Source organism: Penicillium chrysogenum, assembly GCF_028827035.1.
Source record: "Penicillium chrysogenum strain IBT 35668 chromosome Unknown utg000001l_segment0_segment0, whole genome shotgun sequence".
Lineage (NCBI taxonomy): Eukaryota > Fungi > Ascomycota > Eurotiomycetes > Eurotiales > Aspergillaceae > Penicillium > Penicillium chrysogenum.
Window position 1 is genome coordinate 5,206,335 of NW_026622749.1, and position 15,692 is coordinate 5,222,026.

General features: G+C 49.3%; 6 protein-coding genes across 6 annotated transcripts; 4 read left to right on the forward strand and 2 right to left on the reverse strand.

The window, feature by feature from the left end:
- Nucleotides 1-114: 114 nt before the first annotated feature.
- N7489_002068 (uncharacterized protein) lies at nt 115-1,699 on the forward strand (the record flags this gene model as incomplete). The annotated part of the gene is made up of 6 exons (XM_056707823.1): nt 115-292; nt 343-430; nt 507-601; nt 659-894; nt 957-1,234; nt 1,285-1,699. The coding sequence occupies 6 exons, from the start codon at nt 115-117 to the stop codon at nt 1,697-1,699; spliced, it is 1,290 nt and encodes a 429-aa protein (XP_056572125.1).
- Nucleotides 1,700-1,837: 138 nt separating this feature from the next.
- Nucleotides 1,838-2,900, reverse strand: N7489_002069 (uncharacterized protein; the record flags this gene model as incomplete). The annotated part of the gene is given in 3 exon segments (XM_056707824.1): nt 1,838-2,593; nt 2,605-2,727; nt 2,829-2,900. The coding sequence occupies 3 exon segments, from the start codon at nt 2,898-2,900 to the stop codon at nt 1,838-1,840; spliced, it is 951 nt and encodes a 316-aa protein (XP_056572126.1).
- A 2,849-nt stretch (nt 2,901-5,749) lies between these two features.
- On the reverse strand, nt 5,750-7,283 carry N7489_002070 (uncharacterized protein; the record flags this gene model as incomplete). The annotated part of the gene is made up of 4 exons (XM_056707825.1): nt 5,750-6,448; nt 6,500-6,602; nt 6,657-7,129; nt 7,194-7,283. 4 exons carry the CDS (start codon nt 7,281-7,283, stop codon nt 5,750-5,752), a joined length of 1,365 nt encoding a protein of 454 aa, XP_056572127.1.
- Nucleotides 7,284-8,545: 1,262 nt separating this feature from the next.
- Nucleotides 8,546-10,800, forward strand: N7489_002071 (acetyl/propionyl/methylcrotonyl-CoA carboxylase subunit alpha; the record flags this gene model as incomplete). The annotated part of the gene is made up of 5 exons (XM_056707826.1): nt 8,546-8,697; nt 8,752-8,950; nt 9,019-9,116; nt 9,172-10,144; nt 10,195-10,800. The coding sequence occupies 5 exons, from the start codon at nt 8,546-8,548 to the stop codon at nt 10,798-10,800; spliced, it is 2,028 nt and encodes a 675-aa protein (XP_056572128.1).
- A 1,326-nt stretch (nt 10,801-12,126) lies between these two features.
- On the forward strand, nt 12,127-13,453 carry N7489_002072 (uncharacterized protein; the record flags this gene model as incomplete). Its single annotated transcript, XM_056707827.1, has 4 exons — nt 12,127-12,574; nt 12,637-12,706; nt 12,759-13,184; nt 13,273-13,453. 4 exons carry the CDS (start codon nt 12,127-12,129, stop codon nt 13,451-13,453), a joined length of 1,125 nt encoding a protein of 374 aa, XP_056572129.1.
- Nucleotides 13,454-14,558: 1,105 nt separating this feature from the next.
- Nucleotides 14,559-15,487, forward strand: N7489_002073 (uncharacterized protein; the record flags this gene model as incomplete). Its single annotated transcript, XM_056707828.1, has 3 exons — nt 14,559-14,714; nt 14,773-14,964; nt 15,014-15,487. 3 exons carry the CDS (start codon nt 14,559-14,561, stop codon nt 15,485-15,487), a joined length of 822 nt encoding a protein of 273 aa, XP_056572130.1.
- Between the last annotated feature and the right edge of the window lie 205 nt (nt 15,488-15,692).

The following is a 15,692-nucleotide window of genomic DNA, read 5'->3' on the forward strand; positions in this document are numbered from 1 at the left end:
CTGGATTGCGCGCCGAGGACTACCGCTCCCCACTGAGCGCGTACTTAAAAGGTCCACTTCCCCAGAGACAATTCCCCCGGAGTTTGCATTTTACATCGATTCTCCTATATAACCATGGCTTCCTTAACCCTCCCTTCTCTCCTTCGCACATCAACGCGAGCGGTGCGGCTAAACCGCATCCCCGCACTCACCCCATGTTTCCGCTCCATCTCAACAAAACACCCCAAGGGCTTCATACCTCCATCCGAGGATGATCTTCTAGAGCTGCGAGAGCGCGTGCAAGATTTCACAAGTACGCTACCCATGCTCTTGCCCAAGCCGTCATTTCTAACCTTGCTGTAGGGCGAGAGATCCCAGCCGATGTTGCTGCGCGAACAGATGAACAGAACGAGTTCCCAGCAGAAATGTGGAGGAAGATGGGTGATGCTGGGTATGGGTTCTGAAACGGTTTACTCTCTTCTTCAAGAAGGGAGTGTGTTATGCAGCGCATGCTAACAAGGACGAAGGTTTCTCGGTGTGACAGCCAACGAGGAGTACGGTGGCTTGGGTATGGGCTACCAAGCACATTGCGTGGTGATGGAAGAGATCAGCCGAGCATCCGGTATGTCCCCTAGTATATGGCAGTCTGAAAATCGATCTAACGATTCTGGATAAAAAGGAAGCATCGGACTCTCTTACGCCGCCCACTCCCAGCTCTGCGTGAACCAGCTCTCCCTTAATGGCTCGACAGAACAAAAGGAGCGCATTCTTCCCGGTCTCCTATCCGGCGAGAAGGTCGGTGCTCTTGCAATGTCGGAGCACTCAGCTGGCTCCGATGTAGTCAGCATGAAGACCACGGCGAAGGAAGTTGATGGAGGCTGGCTCTTGAACGGAACCAAGATGTGGATTACCAACGTAAGTTGTTTCGGTATAGATGAGATGGACGTTCCGAACTCGTCGCTCACACTTTATTACAGGGCCCCGATGCCGATTACATTGTCGTGTACGCCAAGACAGAGCCTGAATTAGGCTCGAAAGGTATCACGGCGTTCCTGGTTGAGAAGGACTTCAAGGGCTTCTCGTGCGCACGTAAGCTAGACAAGCTGGGTATGCGTGGCTCTAACACAGGCGAGCTCATCTTCGAGGATGTCTTCGTTCCCCGGGAGAACCTCCTGGGCGAAGTCAACCGCGGTGTTCGCGTATTGATGGAGGGTCTGGACTTGGAGCGACTAGTCCTGAGTGCAGGACCACTAGGGTGAGACATCCCGCACCACAGCTCACGTCTCTCATTCTAACACTCTCTAGAATCATGCAAGCCGCACTTGACCTGGTCCTTCCTTACACGCACGTGCGCAAGCAATTCGGTGCACCGATCGCCCACAACCAGCTGGTCCAAGGCAAGCTTGCGGACATGTACACTAAGCTAGCTGCCTCGCGTGCATACACCTACGCCACGGCACGGCAGGTAGACAACGCCGCCGTGGAACCTGGCGAGTTGACCGTCCGCACTCAGGACTGTGCGGGTGCGATCCTCTACGCCGCTGAACGTGCGACTGAATGCACGCTTGACGCCATCCAGCTCATGGGGGGCAGTGGATATATCAATGAGATCCCTGCTGGGCGTCTTCTGCGGGACGCGAAGCTGTATGAGATTGGTGCCGGTACAAGCGAGATCCGCAGGATGGTTATTGGGCGCGCATTCAACAAGGAGTATGCTTAAGCATGAGTATTATACAATGGTAAACAAAATTATTTCATTTGGAATGATGCCATCTCTTTGGAGAGTATATGCAAATTTATTTTAGTCGCTGTACATGTCATAAATGGCCCTATATCCCACATTACCAACACAACAGTTCTACTTCTTCTGTCTAGCCGATCTGCGCACCGGCGGTGCCGCACCACGCTTCGTAGCCCCATTACCATGCTTTGTAGCCCCATTACCATGCTTTGTAGCCCCATCACCACGCTTTGTACCCCCGTCACCACCGCCTTTCCGCAAAGCAACCCTCTTCGGACGGGGCGCCTCCGTGTCCTCGTCTGTGTCATCTTTCTGAGCAACAACCTTCCGTTTGCTCCCTCTCTTCAATGGAATCACGACCTTCGGTGGCGAGGACAGTTTGAGAGAACGGACAGGGTCCAGGTCTGGGTCTGGAGTTGTATTTGAAGCATCCCCAGTATCCCCAGCATCAACACCTGAAGTATTCGGCGAGTTAACATCAGACATATCGTCCGAGCTATCAGTCTGGTCATCGGCACCGTCACCAGCGAACATTTCATCGTCAGCCAGAGACGGATCGACGGGCTTGGATTCAACGACTTGTCGCTTTTTCAGCCGTGACTTATCCAACGCCGGCTGGGCAGATTTGAAGACTTCCCGCCAGTTCTCTAGAAGCGCGACTTTCTCGCCCGTGTCCGGCTGGTACAAAATGGCGACGTCCTGGTCCCGGTCCAGCGCCGGTGTTTTCCACACCACGCCCTGAAAGGAGGCGATATCAGGCACTAGGGGGATTTCGTCGGCGGAATTTTGGCCGTGTGGCTTTTTGGACGAGACGATGTCTTCGTTCGTCGTGGTGCTGTCGCTGCGATCTCGGTTCTTTTCTTTCTCTCTGCGCTTTGGTCGACAGTGGCGTCATCATCGTGGTAATCGTCTGAATAATAGTCCCAGTCGCTGAAATAGTCTTCAACATCGATCCCCGGGTCTTCATATAGGGCGGCTTCGTAGTGTGAGGAGGCGGCGAGATCGTCCTGGACAAGCAAAGTTTTGGTTAGTGTCTGAATTGATGCTCTTTTCTCGTGCAGACGGTGGCACAAGTAGATCTAGGCATCGCCTTGGGAATTCAACTTACGACCATATCTGGGCCTAAATCCTCGTACATGTAGTCATCCTCGAATTCATAGTACTCATCGTCGTCGGACATGTTGGAGTGGATACCAAAAAAAAAAAGTTGAAAGAGATCGAGTGGTGAGGTTTCGAGGAGACGTGTTTGTTAAATGAATGACAAGATTTGAACGAAAGTAAATCGAGTATAGGGATGTATAGCGCAAAAACCACAAGGATGCCCAGTTGACATGACAGAGTGAAGATCGGACTGATCGCGCATTCAAGAAGATGGCAATCCTGCTAACATAAGCCTTGGCATTTCCTCACCTGCAGATCTACCTAGATAGGTACGTCGCATCTACCGTATGGGCTCATCTTTCTTGTCCTCTGTCTTCGAGTCTTTTAGTTCGGACAAAAGAATGAAGAAGACCAGGAAGGGGTACTATTCATTGAATACCGGGGTATAACTATTCGATAGACTGCTATCAAAGAAAGAAGAGTACATGACTGAGAAACAAGGCATCCCTGCGACTTTCCATGAGTTCGATAGAGACAAGGACTTTATGCTTCTGTCTTATTGTTTTATGTTTATTTTCTTTAGGCTTTCCCTGCGTGAGATGGCTGTCAGTTCTTGTGGTCCGCATATATTTTTTTTTGGCGCCCTCCGTTCTATATACAGCAGCGGCCAACAAATATATCAACAGCGCACGTAATACTTAGGATCCGGACATATATCACAGGCGCTCAGGTCATACTTAGGTGCGTATGTTCAAATATGCTGGCTCATTCCATGAATTGGAATTACTATGCCCTTTGCGGTATACATTCCTTCATCACGGACCCTATTCATTACGCAGAATACACGTCGATTACTTGAATAAGTGTCGGACATCATAGAGCCCTTCGTCATGTCGAGTTATATATACCAGCCCTGTCCCGCTCCCCTCCTCTTTTTTTCTTTCCTCCTACAACCATCCCACACGATGTACTACAGCGGCCCCCCCACTATTCGTCCCAACTGGGACTCCCACCTGTGGAAGAAGATTGATTTCAACAAACCCGCCAACGTCTTCTGGAAGAAACTACCTGTTCGCTTCGAATTTTGAAAACCTTATCACCTCATCACCTCATCGCTTGGGTAGGGGTGAGGGGCCCTAGCCTTTACTCAAGTTCTGAGCATACGCAATTTCCAATATCTGGGTTTGACGTGACAAGTGAAGACTGCGGCGCCTGCGGTCTTCGCTCGTGGCAGATAACTTGGACTCTCATGGCGTTTGGGGAGAAACCCAGGGCCCCGGGTCTCTTCTCAGATACCGAACATCCGCATTCCTGATACCGCTGGTGTCCTGAATGAAGACTACGGCGCCTGTGGTCTTTGTTTGGGACTGGTAGCTGGTGACCTGATACCTACCTCCATGTTTCGAGACTTCAATGTGTGAAGGAAAACAACCGCACCCGAAGTGGACGTCGTGTGGGATTGGTCCATTCTATGTCTCTGGATGCCTCTCTCATCCCATCCAGCCCGGCAGCTTTTCCCACAGGGTTTTCTGCCCGCTGGACTTTGTTGAACATCTCTCGGGGAACATCCCCCGTTCAACTGGGAGCTTTTCCCACGTGGTTTTCTCCCAGTTGGACATTCACCACGGTGTCATTGATACCACAATGCTCCTACTACAACACACGAGCATTCGAGGCACTCTTTCCGGCTGGAAGCTTTTTCCCCCGGGGTTTTCTCCTGCCCGGTTTTAACGAGGCCTCAATTCCACGACAACTCAAGACAATCTCTCAAAGACATTGACGGCCCGGCACTGCCGTCCTGGAACGGGAACCCCTTTCGGAGGAAAATCGAATCGATCCAACATGAAGGAAAATTGGACATGGCAACCCGTGCCACCAGACGAGACCTGAAAAGAAAACAAGATAACTCAACTGCTCATCGCACGCGCCGAAGAAGAAAACAGGCACGGGTTGCCATGCCACCTGCCCATTGAACGGGCCTTGGAGGAGGAAATGGGCCTGGGTTGCCATGCCCACCATTGCCCGTCGAACGGGCCCCAAAGAAGAAAACATATGGCAGCCCATGCCACCACTGGGCTCAAAAGGACCCTAGCTGAGGACATGGGCAGGGGCTGCCATACTACTACTGCCCGTTCGGCGGGCCACGAAGACGAGAATGGGCATGGCAACCCGTGCCACCACTGGGAATTGAACGGACCTACTTTGCTGGAGGAAATAGGGAAATGGGCAGGGGTTGCCAGGCCCACTGCCCGCCGAACGGGCCCAGAAGAAGAGGAACATGTATGCAGCCCATGCCACCACTGGGAATCAAACGAGGAGGACATGGACAGGGGCTGCCATACCACTACTGCCCGTTCGGCGGGCCACGAAGAAGAGAATGGGCATGGCAACCCATGCCTCCAACATTCAAAAACGCCAAACATCAAAAACATCAAAAACATCAAAAACCGTTCAAAAAACATGAAAAACCAACAAAAATCCATTTATAAAAAAAAAAGAAAATGAACAATGGAGGAAATTCAAGGGGAAGCAAAGGGACATTGGATTCAATCCATGTACGAGGTACTCTTTCCAGCTGGTTGTATTTATCCCACAGGGTTTTCCTCCAGCTGGTTTTAACGAGGCCTCGAATTTACGTTGAAGGAGAGATGGACATTGCTACTTTTTGTATTGAATGATCTTCATGTACTGTTGCTGGACAGTCTGAGGGAGGGCATGGCACCTCTCTTTCGGGCTGTTCGGTGACAAAATCCTTATATAGTTGTTGCTGGATGGTTCGGGGAGGGCATGGCACCTCTTTCTGGATTGTCTGGTGACCCAACAAAATCAAATTTATTATAATTACTTGGATCCTTCGTGTAGTTGTAAATATCGCACCGTACCAACAGTGTAGAAAGATCATCGTAAATTGACTCAATTATTTTCCAGTCAAGTGGTGCGGTAAAGTTCCCAGATACCTGAGCATCCCAAATAATCCAAGAAGGCCTCATTAAGTCCTTGTCGCAGAAGTTCATCCCCCATGTAATACCTTTTTGTCTTCTCCCAGACGGCAGTTCCGAGAGCACTGTGAAGAGGCTTCCCCAACCGAATTGTTTCAATGGATCTCAGAAGGTCCATCCAATAGATACTCTCCGGCTGCCAACGTCGTTCCTCATCTGCGGCCGACGCGAGTCTCTCAAATCCCGGTAGTGATTGAACAGTCTCCCAAACCCTAGGTGCGTCATAGTATGCCGGCCTGCCATACTTTCTCAAAACTTGCTGAGTATACTCAGGGTCAACCATCTGTCGAGAGGTTCGTCGTAAATAATCGATCTGTTGGTCTACAAGCTTTTGGATATTCTTCCTCGCTTGGACAGGGTCTTCTTCTTTCTCCATCAGGTCGAGGTGATGGGTAAGTTCATCTCTCAATTTGCGCAAGCGGTATTGTGTCCATTCGGGATAGAGAGAGTTTGTATCCGCATAAGGTCGGACGTTGGTAATATAGCTGGAGTCATAGACGTTGGGCATTTTCGAACGGTACGAAGTGATAGTTGATATCCGCTCCTTCACACCTTTCGCTCGGGCAGCCAGGTGACAGACTTCGCCGCCTTGGAGCATGACGGCATAACCAATCTGGGGCCCTTCAATCTTCACAGGGTTAGTGAGAATATTTCAGTCTCAGATTAGATTCCTGCGCACCTTCTGTACCTCCCCGTCTCCCTGCTTGATATATGTCTCGCCTCCGATCATACCGTCCGTATCGCTCAGCATCAATACACAAACGTAAGGATATGAGTCGTAGCTTTGCTCCAATCAGTACAGTCTGCTACAAGCAAGATGGCTAGGATGAACTTACTGCCACGGAATGATAGCAGTATCATCTTTCAAAGGGTCGTAGCTTCGTTCCTCGTCACTCAACTTGACTTTTTCTACCACCGGCTCAACTTTGAGGTTACTAGCCATGTGTGCGATAGTAGTGCCTTCAACCTGTATATTGGTGTGTCCTATCTCCGTTGGCATCACCACCTCCAGAGGTACACCGACTGCTTCGGACACAATCTTCATTGTCTCTGGGTGCGTCCAAAAGTCATTGATGAACTTGGACTGTTTCACAGCGTCACGGAGAATCAATGTCCCTGGGAATGGCGAACTGGCACATTTGTTTATAACATCTTCTTGGAATAAAGCCCTTCGGTAGGCTTTGACTCCCTCGGCTGACAATAGTGGGAATGGCACTGTTGCGGCAATGGGCGAGGCAGCTGGACTCTGTCTTAGAAGCAACTCTTGCATTGTAAATTTCTTTGAAGGCGGGGTGTAGTTGAGGTGCACCTGTTGGGTGAAACTTTAGTGGCAAAGCTTTGGCTAAGCGTCGAAATTGTCTAGATTCACATACTTTTGGATCGAATGCATCTTCCTTCATGGGTTTTTGGGAAGAGTCCCAGATATATTGCTTTAGCAGGCTGAAAGAATTCCTCATGGCCATAATGTGTTGACGAAATAGCCAAATCCTAACAAGGTAATTGTTGTTGGTTCTCAAATTAGAAAACAGATGTTATGGCATAGGAGCAAGAAAGATATAATCGCAGCTCAAGCACCTTCTTTAATACTCGGTGCGACAAAAGCAGGTATAGTTACAAAGTACTCGGCTTGGATTGGCTCACTTAGACAGTGCGCTACAGCACAGATAAGAAATTCCTATCCAGGAAGTCCTGTCCGGGGCATATCGCCGGCATTACATCAATATTATAGGATCGCATGTCCACGTTTGGATGCTCGCTGTTCTATTAAGATTCAAGCTGGCAATAGACGTTGCCCTCGTGAGATATGTATGACTTTACAATTATCCCATAACCCTACAGGACCAGAACATCCCCCACTACTATTCACTACTATTGAGATAGATCTATCGTTCTTTTTACCTCCCGAAATCCAATTAGGGGCTGTTGCCATCGTCGGCTTGTTTTACCTTATCAAAGATCTTGGCTTAATAATTTGGAAGCCTGAGACTTGATATCACGGCAGCAGAGGTGGAATTTCACTAAACCATCCCAGTGTGTGTTCGTACCACACAGCGTTCTGTGTTTCCATTTTCATCCCTTGTACTATCAGCTTGGCTCACTTGCTTACCTTCAGGTTTACCAGGAACTGTGTGACGCGACGACATCCGTTGGCCGGTGCGCTGGCTTATCACTTGGCCTTGTTCGCGGGACTCCCAGTTGTAATGTTGTTGAGACTGCGATAAGGCAGAGGAGGTAGCTAGGTAGAGGTATGGTGTTACACATTTTCGGATATACCCAGCATATAAATCCATAGACGGGCTGTTAAAGGAATAGGCAGGTGTATATGTCCCAAGTAATCCACCCGGAATCCAAAACCTTCCAGTTTTTCCATGCGTTTTCAACAGGAATGAGGCATCACCCATGATAGCTCTTTCAGGTGGTACCCATATCCCTTGTATTTTGCACACTTGGCTAGCCGTGCAGAAATTTCAGCAGATATCTACGTACTAGTGCTGTGGAATGCCTCGTGACCACACACTTCCCAAAGCGGCTGATTATGTCATACCCTCGGCTTTCCCCGCAATCTCGCTTTGCGTCGGCTCAACAGGAGCTTCTCCAAATACCTTGAGATTTTCCCGTTCTTCTACTTTATCCCTTCAAATTACCTCGATTATGCTTACATTGTGATTCAAATTACCCTTTGTGAAAACCTCTTTGCACCTGAAAGGGCTGATCTCCCACCGTCATGACCCTCTCATCCCTTCTCCGCATTACGCCCCGCCTAGCCCCAAATGCGGCCCGCAGAACATCGCGAGCTGTATCATCGACCACCAACACATCAAATACGACCAAGCCGTTGGATTCAATTCTTATAGCCAATCGAGGAGAAATCGCTTTGTATGTTGGCCACTGAGTTAAGTGGAATTGGTGTTGCTAACTTCGACTTACTAGACGAGTTGGACGCACTGCCGCCGAACGTGGGATCCGCGTAACAACACTCTACACCGACCCGGACAGCCGAGCTCAACATGCCTTGAGCTCCCCCTTCGCTTTTAACTTAGGGTCTGTGTCAGCATACCTCGACGGTGATAGAATTATTGAGATTGCAAAGAAAGAAGGGTGTCAAGCGATACACCCTGGTTACGGCTTTGTAAGTTGTCCGTGCATAGTTTAATGCTGAATTCTAGGTACAATACTAACTTAGAGCCTGGTACACAGTTGAGTGAGAACTCTGCATTTGCGCAAAAATGTACCGAGGCCGGGCTGGTCTTCATTGGTCCGCCGTATAAGGCCATTGAGGATATGGGTGACAAGAGGTACGTTCATTGTGCTATTTGAATCCTCACTGTACTTACGAAATTACCCTACTAGTCGTTCCAAAGAGATTATGACAGCTGCCGGTGTACCATGTGTCCCAGGTTATCACGGAAAAAACCAAGACCCTACCTTCCTCGAGGAGCAGGCGGATCGTATCACATACCCGGTGCTTATCAAAGCTGTCAAAGGAGGTGGTGGAAAGGGCATGCGTATTGCCAGTTCCAAGGCGGTGTTCCAAGCTCAGCTTGAGTCGGCCAAGTCAGAGGCCATGAGCTCGTTTGGAGATGACAATGTGCTGGTGGAGAAGTATATCACCACACCGCGACACATCGAAGTGCAGGTATTTGCAGACAAGCATGGTAACTCCGTTGCTCTAGGAGAGCGAGACTGCAGTATTCAACGGAGGCACCAGAAAGTTCTAGAGGAATCCCCTGCGCCTCATCTCCCCGATGCAACCAGAAAGGACCTCTGGGCAAAGGCCCGGGCAGCTGCAGAGGCTGTCGGCTACGAAGGTGCCGGTACAGTGGAGTTCATTTTTGATAATGACTCCGGGGACTTCTACTTTATGGAGATGAACACCCGTCTGCAGGTTGAGCATCCCGTGACTGAAATGGTCACAGGACAGGATCTTGTCCACTGGCAGATTCTGGTGGCTGAAGGAGTCAAGCTTCCCCTTACGCAAGAAGAAGTGGAAGAGCGTATTGCCCGGAGTGGCCATGGCATCGAAGCCAGAATTTACGCCGAAAACCCAGAGCAGGGATTTATCCCTGACTCAGGACGACTACTCCATGTTCGAACGCCAGCTACATCGGACGACATCCGCATTGACGCTGGATTTGTGCAAGGAGACGATGTCTCAGCCCACTATGATCCCATGATCGCCAAGCTTATCGTGCGCGGCGCGGATCGCGAGGAGGCTCTCCGCAAGCTGGCTGCTGCTTTGGAAGAGTATGAAGTCGCAGGACCCGTGACCAACATCGAGTTCCTAAAGACCATCTGCAAGAGCCCGGATTTCATTGCTGGTGAGGTCGAGACTGGCTACATAGAGAAGCACCGTGAAGAGCTCTTCCCCCGAAGATTATCGAGGAAGAGGTGCTGGCGCAGGTCGCATTGGCCTGTCTACATCGCGACGCCGTCTCAGGGGCGCGATCCTCAGCAGGTGTTGCAGGCTCAACGGTCGGGTTTACGCCTAGTTATCAAGAGCGACAGTTGTCATTTACCGAGGTCACCGTCCCAGGGTCTAGCGACGGCACTACGTTCAATGTGCGAGTGCAACAGACTGGAGATGACACATTCAATGTGGAAGTCGGCGGACGAATCTTTGAGCAGGTGGTGAGCCGCATGGATCAGACATCACATATTGTTACATCCTTTTTCGCGCACACCCGACTAGATACAACAGTCATTCGAGACGAGGACACTCTGATCGCATTCCAGCGTGGGACTCAGTACCGGCTTACGGTGCCCCGGGCTAGGTGGATGGAGAAGGCGTTGGGACTGAAGGATGTGACCAACAGCGTTCTGGCCCCGATGCCGTGTAAAGTGCTGCGGGTGGAGGTGCAGGCGGGAGACGTGGTGGAGAAGGATCAGCCGTTGGTCGTCATCGAGAGTATGAAGATGGAGACGGTGATTCGCAGTCCACAACGGGGAACCATTGCGCGGGTCGTGCATAAAAGGGAGTAAGTCATGCGCCTTTCCCCCTGAGTAGAAATTCCCGTGACATCTTTTCTGTTTCAACTGAATCTTTGTTTTGTTTTTGTTTTTCTTTTTTTCCCTTCCTGTGACCCTGTTATCTGCCTGGGCCGTTTTTCGTTTCCTCCTTGGAAGTTATACTTGGGAGAAAAAAAAAAAAAAAGACCCTACAATGAACGATTCAAGAACAACTGACTAACATTTGCCTTGCAGGATCAATGCAAAAGCGGAACACCGCTGGTGGAATTCGCCGAGTCCGAATAGAGTGGTACAGAGTACTTTTCAGCTGTTATTAAGACGTCCTGATTCCAGGTTATATATCCTGATGTCTATACTACCTAGGTATTGCGGATGGCTTCCATACTCACTACACAAATGTGGAGTTAACTATCAATTTCGATCTCGCCTTGCAACTATACATGATTAATGACTGTCGATCCCGTGGAAGGAAAGTTAGATAGGGACAATGTCGTATTAAAGTCGGTATTATATGAAATGAATGGTAAAATAGCAGCTTAATAGCAAATACGGAATACCTCAATAAGGATTGCCTGACTTGTCCACACAAAACTGGGTCCAACGGGGATCCCCACACAAAGGCGGTCCACTATTTACCGTTTACCCCATATTCCCATATTCAGGCATTTATGTTGTATGTATAGAGATGTCCCCTGTACAGTACCATGTATGGGCTCTATTTATTCACCGAGTATCCCGTCCAGAGTAACTACTCGGTGGCAAATTGCAAACTGCATGACACAAATATGACAGAGGTAAATCCGAGCTCCCCCATTGGCCTATGTGGCCGCGTTGCCCGTGCAGAAAGTGACTGGTTTGGCAAATAATAGGCAATTCCAAGGACCAAGCTCTAAAATATGGAGATATTGGAAAACATATGAAAGAGTATTAGCGTACGGGGTATGGTGTACTCCGTACTTTAATAAACAAACGCTCTAATGTGATACCGCGAAAGTGGTAACCGCCGATCGATCTGACATCACGGTCTCGCCCTTTGGCTTTTTATATTTTCAACTGATTCAAATAAATAACAAATCACCTTAAGAACAAAATAGGCAGTCCATAGCCCCACGTCAGCTATCCATTGGCTTGTTTTCACCGCAATTGTCGCATTCCCCAGCCCTTGACCTGAAAAATAATGAGGTCCGATGACCTGCTTTGTTTGCTATCCCCTAGCTAGGTCCTTTCCTCCTACACTCATATCTTCCCTGATATTACCCCGTACATACATTATACATCGCGTTTCGCTCAACCGTATACCTCCCCAGCTCCAGGGCATTTAAAGCTGTGACCTTCAAAATGTTCAAGCCTACAGTCGCACACACTGCCATCAAGGCCCTGAACACCGCCCGCCCTGCAGTTGCAGTTGCAGTTGCTCGCCCAGCTACACGCTTTACCCGCCCTCTCTCATACACTGCCTCACTCGGAAAGAAAAAGAGCGATGACCCCACAAAGGACCCCATCCTGTCTGCTACGACCGCAGCTCCTGAGGGTGCTTCTGGTGAGAAGGAGGGCCAATTTGCTCGTACTGATGAAAGTGTCCAAATCGAATACCCTCCCGACAGCGAGATGCCAACTCAGCCCGTGGCCCAGGGGCGCGGCGGCATGCATTTCAAGCGTACACTGGCCCAATTTTCACTTGAGAAGAAAGTCAGCATGGTGACCGGTGGTGCTCGGGGCTTGGGCCTGGTCATGGGCCAAGGCCTAGTCGCTTCCGGCTCAGATTTGGCTATCATTGATCTTAACAGTATGTTCTACAACCACCATTAATAACCGGAGCAAACGCAGTTGTCCTAACATCTACCCCAGAGGACGAAGCGGAGTCCGCGGCTGCCTCGTTGATCGAGCAGTTCCGCAAAGAGAACCCTGGTCTGGAAGAGTACGTCAATTGCTATATTATTTGAGCTTATCGCAGTGCTAATTCCAAACAGAATGCCCAATGTCACCGCCCATTACGCGGACGTCGCTAATCCCGACTCCGTGAATGCCGCCATGGCCGAAGTCCTGGCCAAGCACGGCCAGGTCGATAACCTGGTCACCTCGGCGGGCTTCACAGAGAACTTCGAGGCCATAAACTACCCCTTCGATCGCATGCAGAAGCTGTGGGGCGTCAATGTGGATGGCACATACCTCTTCGCTATCAATGTCGCCAAGCACCTGATCGAGCGCAAGGCGCCCGGTAGCATAGTCATGATCGGCTCCATGTCCGGCTCCATCGTTAATGTTCCCCAGCCCCAGGCTCCTTACAACGCCGCGAAGGCTGCCGTGCGCCACCTTGCTGCTTCACTCGCTGTGGAGTGGGCCGGGCATGGTATCCGTGTTAACTGCATTAGCCCCGGCTATATGCTTACTGCTTTGTGAGTACCCCCAACCAGGATAACGACATCCATTTGGGTGAGTAAATCTCTCGAAGAAATCGTTGCTAATTTTGCCTTCGTCATTCAGAACTCGCAAGATCCTCGACGAGAACCCCCAGCTTCGCGACCAGTGGACCTCTCTCATCCCCGTCGGCAAGATGGGTACACCGGAAGACCTGATGGGTGCCGTGACCTTCCTGCTCAGCGATGCCTCCAAGTACATTACTGGAGCAGATCTCCGCGTTGACGGCGGTTATACCGTAACCTAAGCATGTTGTCTGCGCGATATTTAATGTCGCTTTGCGATACCCTTATTGCATGGTACTAGCCTTTTGTTCCTTTGCGGATGTGAATCCGATATAGACCGGTCAGATTTTACGGCACGCATCTTGCGTTTTGCATTTTTTGAAGCCACAGAATTACCGAGGGATACATGTACTTCGGTTAAAAAGCACATTGGACTTTGCTTTCTTTCAAAAATACCACTGTATGGCTTGAATCATCATGCAGTGTGGGAGCCCATAATAATACATAGCTCCCCACAAAAAAGAGCTATGAACACGACGGCTGGTCTAGACCTCTGTGTCCTACCCAGGAAAAGGAAATCTGAAACGTCCACGCCCTGTCTAGCTAATTAGATACCTCGGCACCTCCTTGCGGAATGTAAGATCCAACAATTAATAGACCTAATCTGACTCGTCTACATTCCGGGATGCACCTCGGATGACCTGGAACTGGGATTCCGGCGGGACAGGTTCCGATCTCCCCGTTACGATCGTGCAAAGTACTTGGTGCGGGTATCAGGAATTGGTGGATTGTTTGCTAGTATGAACATACAAGACAACTCATAAAAGATCCGTCTTGAGCCAAATAGATCAGATGATTAGAACACTAACTATGTGGTCAGTGATAAGCTACTGACTATTTGTATAAGTTACTTCGAAAATGGCTGGCTACGACTGTTATTATCGGTACCTAGCCTAAATACCCGAATTAGAAATGAGTACCAACCTTGGTTTTGTCCATATGGATCCATGGGTACAATCTTTAAGCCGCGAACCTTAAAAGGTATCAAGATTGCGAGACTTGCCGTTATTGTCATTATTGTCCCACTAGATACATTGAGGAGTCCTTTAGCCACTCTGCCAGCTCTCCAGCCTTTGAAGGATTGGCCTAGTTAGTTATATTGTTTCATCTGTTCAACGTCCATAAGCAGAAAACAAGCCGACGACTAACTAACTAACTAGTTATGTATTTCTAAATGAGGCTCTTGGTATTGTTGATGCCTGAAACTTTGGGTGTCAGTACAGGTGATGTGGAAGGCGGGGAATTTCCCTATGCAATAATCAGTCTTCCTTACCATCTATCATCAGGATGTTGGCGAAAGATTGCCTTCCCCTTATCGATTTGACTAGAACGCAAACCTCTTCTACTATCTCTAGTGCACAAGCAGCTTTACGCCAATTTGGCGCTTTTCGCGTTGTGGCCCCTCAACTCACTCGAGGTCTTTCACAGAGTGTTTTCCAAAATGTAAGGGCCCTTCTTTCTATACAGCCAGCTTTGACCTGCTTCTAACTTCTGGCTGTAGGCTCGTGAATTCTTTAATCTACCAATCGAAGTGAAAGAGAAAACAAATGGTTACTCGGGCTTCGACACGGAACTCATTCGTGGGAAAACACCCATTCCTAAAGAAACTATTTGCTATAAAAAGAGCGTGGAGAACTATCACTCTCGTTCTCTTCCTTCAGGACTTCAATATTCCGTGGAAGAGTTACAGCATGTAAGTTGTATCTTGACGTTGTGATCCAGAGCTAATTCTTCCCTCTAAGGAGTGGGCCAATATGCGAAGTCCGCTATTCGATACATTGTCTACTATACTAGACTCGACAGAACCCCTGATAGGCACACCATCTCTCGACTATGAGCCTCTAGGTGTCAACTTTTATGACTCTGATAGACTGGGTTCCGATAGAGTCTTTTTCAGTCCGGCTCATATGGACAGTAGCATAGTGACAATTTTGATCCGGGCCACAGAAGAACGCGATGGGTTGGAAATCGCCGATCTTAGCACAACGGATAAGCTTGATAGCGAGAGTATAGGACTAACTGCCTCCTTCATTTCTGTCCCAGCAATGCCTGATGAAGTTATCGTGATGGCAGGATCTCGGTTGCAGCGGCTTCTAGGCAAAAGCAAAGTGCGTGCATGTGTGCACAGAGTTCGCAGCCCTACACAGACAAGCAATAGGTGTATCGCGAACGAGAGACTGAGTCTTGCAATTTTCTGTGGATCTTCTATGAAATAAATTGACAGATCTCCGTCTTTGATACTCTGTTCCCTACTCACGGTGATAGGGGGTGTCTCTTGTGGTGGACAGATAGTTGCTCCTCGACTGTGCGAGTAAATATTCGGAACATGCAGCTCCAGGGCTGTACGTATAGATAGCTCTAGCGACTAGAAATGTTCAAGGCTTGTTTGAGGCAAATGGTCTGCAGATCGAACCACCATTG